This window comes from Emydura macquarii, unplaced genomic scaffold, assembly GCF_026122565.2.
Source record: "Emydura macquarii macquarii isolate MOO-44397 ecotype Brisbane River unplaced genomic scaffold, CSIRO-AGI_Emac_v2 contig_3024, whole genome shotgun sequence".
Taxonomy (NCBI): Eukaryota; Metazoa; Chordata; order Testudines; family Chelidae; genus Emydura; species Emydura macquarii.
The window spans coordinates 31,354-41,072 of NW_027133161.1; the positions used below are offsets into that span (position 1 = coordinate 31,354).

The 9,719-nt window shown below is 43.3% G+C and overlaps 1 protein-coding gene across 1 annotated transcript; it reads right to left on the minus strand.

The window, feature by feature from the left end:
* Window positions 1-7,834: 7,834 nt before the first annotated feature.
* LOC137141251 (olfactory receptor 6F1-like) lies at window positions 7,835-8,785 on the minus strand. Its single transcript, XM_067530078.1, has one exon. The coding sequence runs from the start codon at window positions 8,783-8,785 to the stop codon at window positions 7,835-7,837; it is 951 nt and encodes a 316-aa protein (XP_067386179.1).
* Window positions 8,786-9,719: the final 934 nt, after the last annotated feature.

A 9,719-nucleotide genomic window follows, 5' to 3' on the forward strand; every position in this document is an offset into this window, starting at 1 on the left:
CTTCCAGTTTTGCATTTTATGTGGTCATTCACACCTACACAAAGCAATTGCATCATGGATGTAAAGTGTCACCATGGGTGTGACTGGATGGAAAATTCAGATTTGGTATTATTTTACACCTAATTTATAATAAGCTCTGCATTTCTGCATGGTTTCTGCATGGTTAACTACCATAATAGTCTACATCATTTTTAATGATATTGTCTATGTATTTCTCATTCAGTTTCCACTTCATCATACTTACTTACTTACTGTATGTATGTAAGATAGACAGATAGATAGATGTGATCAGATTTTTTTTCCCATGGAAAATTTCATCTTTTAATTGACAAACTGAAAACTAAAAAATGTTTGACTCAAAACATCCACAAAGTAAAATAAATACATGGATTTTGGGGTGAATTTTTTCAGTTGATGGCCGAAAAATGTCAGTTTTCAGGTTTTTGCTTTTCTAATGAAAAGTCCTCTTCTGTTTTGTGGAAAGAAGACACTTTCTGCAACACATTTTGTTTAGTTGAAAACCCAATATAATGTCAAAAAATAATTTTCACAATAAAGATTTGACGAGAACTTTTCTTTCTTTCTTTCTCTCTCTCGTCTGGGTCTCTTCTGAAGCCCTATAGAAGTAGGCAAAGAATCCTACTAAACTTCCCACAGCTTTTCTGATGCTATTGGGTATGCTGTATTGGGTCTGTTGAGATTCCTTCTCTTTCATTCTTGTTATTTCTGGGGTTGGGGAGGGATTGGTTTGGATGAAGCATATTCTTGTCACCTGTATTTCCTTTAAATAATTATAGTTGACTAGGTTCCATTAAATAGTAACTTTATGAGGCATATTATCTATTTCAAAAGGAATTATTTCAGTGAAGTTCTCTGGCCTGTGATAGGAGGTCAAACTAGATAATCACAGTGGTCTCTTCTGACCCTGAAATCTATGAATCACTGAATTTGCCTTTGTATACATTTCCTTTTCTTTAGATGGAGCATATGGGCACAATTGACAAAGAAAATCAAACAGCCATCACTGAATTTATTCTTCTGGGTTTTGGAGACTTACACGAAATACAGCCCTTACTGTTTGTGACATTTTTATTCATCGACACCGTAACCATGGCTGGCAATATCTTAATTGTTCTGGAGGTAGCAGCTGATCACAATCTACATACCCCCATGTACTTCTTCCTGGGGAAATTATCCTTCCTGGAAATCTGTTATACCACCACTATTGTCCCCAAGATGCTAAGAAGTCTCCTTACAGTGCAGGAAGTGATTTTATTCATGGGCTGTGTAGCCCAGTTGTATATTTTTGGATCTTTGGCAGTCACATAGTGTCTCCTTTTATCCATCATGTCCTACGATCGTTATTTAGCAATATGCAATCCGTTGTCTTATGCATCTGTGATGACCATTAAGGTGTGCCTTCAGCTGGCAGCTGGTTGTTGGGTAGCTGGCTTTCTGACTCGTATAGCAATGGTCGTCTTGACATTCACGTTGCCTTTCTGTGCTTCCAAGGAGGTTGGCCATTTTTTTTGTGATTTCATGTCTCTGTTAAAACTTTCCTGTACTGACACCCACCTGGTTGAATTTCTCTCTTTCATAGTGTCTGCCTGTGTGACCCTGGTCCCTCTCTACTAACCTTGACTTCTGACTATAGGATCATCTTGACCATCCAAAGGATCCCTTCCACCACTGGGAAGCAAAAAGCCTTCTCCACCTGCTCCTCACCTCCTGGTTGTTTCTATTTTTTATGGGACCATCATTATTGTTTATGGAGTCCCTGTAGGAAATCAGTCACCAGCTTTAAACAAGGCCTTCTCCCTGCTCTATACAGTCATCTCTCCCATGTTCAACCCCCTCATCTACAGCCTGAGGAACAAGGAGATCCAAGGGGCCCTGAGAAAGGTTGGAAGCAAAGTCATCACTTGCCTAAAGAAGAGCAATATCCTGTGAGGTGACGCAAGTGACTGAAGTCAGAGAACAGTGATTGTCTCAGGTGTTCTGGAGGTTCAACATTTGACTGGCTCGAATGAACAGCAGCAATATGTCTACATACCTGTTTCAAGAGATCAGAAACTATCCTGTGAACAAGGGAACATTTCCTTGTGTGAATACTATTAATACTTTTTGGAACATTTTATTAAGGCAAAGTTGCAATAAAACATTAACTTACTAACATTACACATTACCTATTACTTATTCAGAATCAGTTTAATATTCAAAGAAGATTATTCATCTACACCAAATATATTGGTGCAAGATTCTGTCTTGAGAGTCTTCCTCCTCTCAGAATCATAGGGTTAGAAGGGAACACCAGGGTCATCTAGTCCAGTGGCTCTCAACCTTTCCAGACTACTGTACCCCCTTCAGGAGTCTGATTTGTCTCGCGTACCCCCAAGTTTCATGTAATTTAAAAATGACTTTCTTACAAAAACAGACATAAAAACACAAAAGTGTAACAGCACATTATTACTGAAAAATTGCTTACTTTCTCTCATTTTTACCATATAATTATGAAATAAATTGATTGGACTATAAATATTAGACAATACTCTGGAGCATTCTGTCTAGCTTTGGGCCCCCCACTACAGGAAGGATGTGGACAAATTGGAGATAGTCCAGCCAGGGCTATGTCAAGCCTCAGCTTAAAAACCTCTAAAGATGGAGATTCCACCACCTCTCTAGGTAACCCATTCCAGTGCTTCACCACCCTCCTAGTGAAAAACTTTTTCCTAATGTCCAACCTAGACCTCCCCTACTGCAACTTGAGACCGTTGCTCCTTGTTCTGGCATCTGCCACCACCGAGAACAGCCTAGCCTCATCCTCCTTGGAACCCCCTTTCAGGTAGTTAAAGGCCGCTATCAAATCCCCCCTCATTCTTCACTTTTGCAGACTAAACAAGCCCAGTTCCCTCAGCCTCTCCTCATAAGTCCTGTGCTCCAGCCCCCTCATCATTTTGGTTGCCCTCCACTGGACTCTCTCCAACTTGTCCACATCCTTTTTGTAGTGGGGGGCCCAAAACTGGACACAATATTCCAAATGTGGCCTCATCAATGCCGAATAGAGGGGAATAATCACCTCCCGTGACCTGGCAATGCCCTTCCTAATGCAGCCCAATATGTTATTAGCCTTCTTGACAACCAGGGCACACTGCTGACACATATACAGCATTTTATCCACTGTTACCCGCAGGTCCTTTTCTACAAAACTGCTGCCTAGCTTGTCGGTCCCCAGTCTATAGCTGTGCATGGGATTCTTCCTTCCTAAGTGGAGGACTCTGCACTTTTCTTTGTTGAACCTCATTAGATTTCTTTTGGTCCAATCCTCCAGTTTGTTTAGGTCCTTGTGTATCCTATCCGTACCTTCCAGGGTATCTACCACTCCCCCCAGCTTAGTGTTATCAGCAGACTTGCTGAGGATGCAATCTACCCCATCCTCCAGATCATTAATGAAGATGTTGAACAAAACCATCCCCAGGACCGACTCCTGGGGCACTCCGCTTGTGACCGGTTGCCAACTAGAGATTGAGCCATTGATCACTACTCGTTGAGCCCTATGCTCTAGCCAGTTCTCTATCCATTTTATAGTCCATTCATCCAACCATACTTCTTTAACTTGCTGATAAGAATACTGTGAGAGACAGTATCAAAAGCTGTGCTAAAGTCAAGGTATATCACATCCACCGCCTTCCCTACATCCACAGAACCAGTCACTTCATCATAGAAAGCAATCAGATTGGTCAGGCATGACTTTCCCTTGGTGAATCCGTGTTGACTGTTCCTGATCACCTTCCTCTCTTCCAAGTGCCTTAAAATGGATTCCTTAAGGACCTGCTCCATGATTTTTCCAGGGATTGAAGTGAGGCTGAACGGTGTGTAGTTCCCTGGATCCTCTTTCCTCCCTTTTTTGAAGATGGGCACTAGATTTGCTTTTTTACAGTCCTCAGGGACCTCCCCCTGTTGCCATGAGTTTTCAAAGATAATTGCCAATGGCTCTGAAATCACCTCAGCCAACTCCCTCAGCACCCTCGGATGCATTGCATCCGGCCCCATGGACTTGTGTATGTCTAATCCTTCTAAATAGTCTTGGACCTGTTTCTTCAGCACTGCGGGATGTTTGCCTCCTTCCCATTCTGTGCCACCCAGTACAGTAGTCTGGGAGCTGATCTTGTCTGTGAAGACAGAGGCAAAAAAGGCATTGAGTACCTCAGCTTTCTCCACATCCTCTGTCACTAGGTTGCCTCCCTCATTCTCTAAGGGGCCCACACTTCCCCTAATCTTCCTCTTGTTGGCAACATACCTGTAGAAACCCTTCTTGTTCCCCTTCACTTCCCTTGCTAGCTTCAACTCCAATTACTCTTTTGCCTTCCTGATTTAATTCCTGCATGTTCAAGCAGTGTTTTTATAATCCTCTCTAGTCATCTGACCAAGCTTCCACTTCTTGTAAGCTTCTTTTTTGTGTTTAAGTTCGCCAAGGACATCTTTGTTAAGCCAAGCTGGATGCCTACCATATTTGCTATTCTTTCTGCACATCGGGATGGCTTGCTCTTGTGCCCTCAATAAGGTCTCTTTAAAATACAGCCAGCTCTCTTGGATTCCTTTCCCTGTCATATTAGCCTCCCAGGGAATCCTGCCCATCAGTTCCCTGTGGGAATCAAAGTCCGCTTTTCTGAAGTCCATGGTCCGTATCCTGTTGTTCTCCTTTCTTCCTTTTGTCAGGATCCTGAACTCGACCATCTCATGGTTACTGCTGCCTAGGTTGCCACCCACTTCTACTTTCCCTACCAAATCTTCCCTGTTTGTGAGCAGCAGGTCAAGAGAAGCACAGCCGCTAGTTGGTTGCTCCATCACTTGCATCAGGAAATTGTCTGCCACACTCTCCAAAAACTTCCTGGATTGTTTGTGCTCTGCTGTATTGCTCTTCCAGCAGATGTCAGGGTGATTGAAGTCTCCCATGAAAATCAGGTCCTGTGAACTGGAAACTTTCCCTAGTTGAGTAAAGAAAGCCTCATCTACCTCATCCTCCTGGTCTGGTGGTCAGTAACAGACACCCTCCACGACATCACGCTTCTTGTTCTTGCTTCTAAGCTTAACCCAGAGACACTCAACTGACTTATCTCCAGTTTTATACTGGAGCTCAGAGCAGTCATAGTGCTCTCTTACATACAGTGCAACTCCTCCACCCTTTCGCCCCTGCCTGTCTTTCCTGAACAGTTTATACCCATCCATGACAGTGCTCCAATCGTGAGAGTTATTCCACCAAGTCTCAGTTATTCCAATCATGTTGTAGTTTCTTGACTGTGCCAGGACTTCCAGTTCTCCTGCTTGTTTCCCAGGCTTCTTGCATTTGTGTACAGACACTTGAGATAAGTAGCCGATTGGCCTACTTTCACAATATGAATTGAGAGGCTTCCCCTGCTGCACCCTCCTCCTTCTGCTTCCTTGTGGTATCCCTCTTCCCCACTTACCTTCGGGCTTAGGTCCCCGTCCCCCGTTGAAACTAGTTTAAAGCCCTCCTCACTAGGTTAGCCAGCCTGTCTGCGAAGATACTCTTCCCTGTCTTCGTTAGATGAATCCCGTCTCTTCCTGGAAGTAATCCTTCCTGGAACAACATTCCATGATCGAAGAATCCAAAGCCCTCTCTTCGACACCACCTGCGTAACCACGCATTTACTTCCACAATGCGACGGTCCCTATCTGGGCCTTTTCCCTGAACAGGGAGGATGGATGAGAACACCACTTGCGCTTCAAACTCCTTTATCTCTTTTCCCAGAGCCACGTAGTCTGCAGTGATCCACTCAAGATCATTCTTGGTAGTGTCATTGGTGCCCATGTGAAGAACTAGGAAGGGGTAGCAGTCTGAGGACTTGATAAGTTTTGACAGTCTCTCTGTCACATCTGTAATCCTAGTTCCAGGCAAGGAGCACACTTCCCTAGTTTCCCGTTCTGGACGGCAGATGGATGACTCCGTCCCTCTTAGGAGGGAGTCCCCGACCGCCATCACCCTTCTCTTCCTCTTGGGAATGGTGGTCGTGGAACCCCGTCCCTAGGAGAATGCATCCCTTGCCTTCTGATCAAACGGGTCTCCTTCTGATCCATTCCCTCCGAAGGGTCCTCCAAATCATTCTCCACCGTAGTACTTGTGCAGAGAGGATGAAAATGATTCCTTACTTCTATCTGCATGGTGGGCATATGGGTTCTCTTTCTTTGAGAGGTCACATACTGCCAATTTTCTTCCCCGTTCTTCAGTTTCGCCTGCCCGGCCTTTTCTGAATCTTCCTTACACTGTGCCTGTGCCCGATGGACAAAGACATCGTTTTCTTTAATGCAACGCAGGGTTGATATTTGGGTCTTTAGTCCTTTAACCTTCTCTTCCAATAAGGAAACCAGCCTGCACTTGGTACAGATGAAGTCATCTCTCTCCTGTGGGAGGAAGACAAACATAGCACATCCAGTTCAGGTGACAACAACAGATCGCTCCCTCTCCATATCTTTGCTCTGAGAGCCTCCTCAGATGCTTTATTTCCTGCTCAGCAACGTCTGAAAGGCAAAAACCTGCAGTGGACTCTCTCCACAGGCAAACTCCCAGGAAAACTCCCTCCTTCTCCTTCTGTTAGCCGCCCCTCTGTTCGCCGAGATCAGTCATGTTGATTGGTCTATAGTTACCCAGTATGTCCCGTTTACCCTTTTTAAATTTGGCACAACAGGAGCTTTCTTCCAATCTTCTAGAAACTACCCAGGGCCCCTACACTTACTGAAAATCAATATTATGAGTCCTCAGCCAGCTCTTTTAAAACCCTTTGATGCAAGTTATCATGATTTGCCATTTAGCAGCCTCCTGAAATATTACTGAAAGGGAAAGAGTGTTATGATCACCATATGATAAGACTATATAATCTGTTTTTCCCCAAACACGGAACAGAAATATTTATTGAACATTTCTGCATTTTCTGCATTCTTTATGATAATTATATCATTTCTATCTAGAAAGAGACAATACCATTGTCAGGATCCTTTTTTGTTTATAACATATTTAAACGAACACACAAACAAAAAAATATATATATATTATTGTCATTAACTCTGCTGGCCATAGATTTCTCATTGTGTCCTTTTTCTTCCCTTATCAACTTTCTACAATTCCTAACTTTTGATTTATACTCATTGCTATCAACTTCCCCTTTCTTTCACTTGTCATTTTTTATAACTGCCTTCATTTGCCCTGTAAACCAGGTCAGTTTTCTTAACTAGTATGGCCTTCTTCCTTGAACTCCATGACATCATGCAATATCCCACTACTGGAAAACAAAGTTTATATAGTAAACACAAGTTGGGAAGCCCAAGTATGGAAGACAGAATTTCAAAAGAGCTAAGGAAGTTAGAAACCTAAATTCGATTGAAATTCAATAAGTTTTCAGCAATTAATTCCCACAGGCAGCTTTGAAAATGGCAAAAATGGAAAATCATGAATTTAGATCCAGCATCAAAAGGGGGTTGGGAACAATGGGCTCATACACAGAGATCCTGCTAAGTGACATTCAAAGCTAACACCTTGGAATCTTCAGCATAAAACAAACTACCTCCTCCCACTTGAGCTAACCTGTGAGTGAATAGCAGTTTGTGATAGCAAATGAGGAAAGCTGTAAAACAAAGACACGATGGCACATGATAAGGATATGTTACATTAGGATTTAGGGTAGGATGTAGGTGTCCAACTGTCATTGCAAGAGAAAAGGCTATCCTTGAAAATCACTACTAATCCTTTTGTCTCAACCTCCACTGTATCAATACCTTCAGACATTTATTTAAAATTGTGGTCCTTTTGATTACAATTCTACTAAATCCAGAGTGCTTGAAAACCATTTAATATCCTACTCAATGCCTTTCCCAAGGCTTCTTTCACCTCTCTGTTTCTTAAAGTGTAAATGAAAGGATTCAATAGTGGAGTTACAATGGTGTTAAAGATGTTAATTGTTTTGTTCAAATCCAATGAGTTCTGAGCAGAAGGCTTGACATATAGAAAAATGGCGGAGCCGTACCAGATAGTCACAACGGCGAGATGGGCAGAGCAAGTGGAAAAGGCCTTTTGCCGGCCTTGAGCAGATGGGATTCTCAAGATGGTGGAGATGATGTAAATATAGGAGACCAGCGTTATCACGCATGAGACCACAACAACAACAATCGAGACAATGAACGTTGCCAGCTCAACGAGGCGCGTGTCAGTGCAGGAAAGAGCTGTTCGTGAATCAATGTCACAAAGGAAATGATTGATGACGTTAGGGCCACAGAAAGACAACCTGGATATTAGAGCTGCCAGCACAGAGATAGTCAGGAACCCACATAGCCAAGAGAGGAAGGCCAGCTGAGCAGAGACGGTGCCGTTCATGAGGGAGCTGTAGCTCAGTGGGTGGCATATGGCCAGGTAGCGGTCATAGGCCATGACAGCCAGGAGGAAACCCAAGGAGAGGAGAACAAACAATTGCAGGAGGCAGACACTGAAAGAAATGGTTTGGTTTGTTCCCAGCCTGACACCAATAGCCTTGGGGACACATGTTGTGGTGTACCAGATCTCCAGGAAGGAGAGACTGCAGAGGAAGAAGTACATGGGGGTGTGCAGGCGTGGTTCTGTCCTCACTAGGGTAATGATGGAGATGTTCCCGATGATCGTCAGGATGTACGTCACAGTAAACACCACAATAAGGGACATCTGGAAATACCAAGTGCTGGGAAAGCCCAGGAGAATGAATTCCTGCACGCTGGTTTGGTTTTTTATTTCTGTCCCAGCCATGACATCCATCTATCAAGACACAAGAGGTCATAAGGCATTTAAGGATGCTGAATGCACATTTGGATGTGGGAAGTGCAGACCCCATACTAAAGCTATGAGAAAAGAAGGGAAAATGGGTGCTACTCAACACTGTCCTGCCTTACGCATCTTTCCACCTCCACAGTAGAGATGAAAAAACAGCGAGAGTTCTGTTGCAAAGAGAACAACGGGGGAGGTGGATGAAAGCCGGGTACTTGAGGTCTAATGACAGTCATTGAGTAGGAGGTGAGAATTGTTGCTTTGCTCACCCATTCTCACCTCCTACTCAATGACTGTCATTAGACCTCAAGTACCCGGCTTTCATCCACCTCCCTCGTTGTTCTCGTTGCACTTGTATATGTATATGATGATCCCATGTTTCTCATTTCTACCTCTGCATCTGACGAAGTGAGCTGAGCCTCACGAAAGCTTCTGCCTGCTAAAATTAAATTTGTTAGTCTTTAGAGTGCCACAGAACTCTTGTTTTTTTTGCTGTATACAGACTAACATGGCTACCCCTCTGGAACAGTAGAGATGGGATCTCCACTCATCATTCTTCTAAGGCCCATGAGGATGCACTGGAGTGGCTGACCCTATGGTGTCTTTCCTGTCTTGGTGATCTAGCCCATCAACTCCACTTCACTCACCCCTGAGAAAGCCTCAGCATTTGTCTCACTCATTCATGCCTCATCTTGACAATAATTTTGCTTTCTGCTTAGGATTTTTTGCACAAATCCCATTGAAAGTTGACCAGATTTCTAGTCCTAACTCACCTGGACTCTTCTGACCTTCTGTGGGACTTAGGTTACTTTGGTCAAAAAAACAAAATTTTTATCAAACTGTTTCCCCTTGAAAAGTTCCATTTTGTTAAAACTGAAATATTTCATGGAAACATATTGGGGTTTAGCTAAAAATT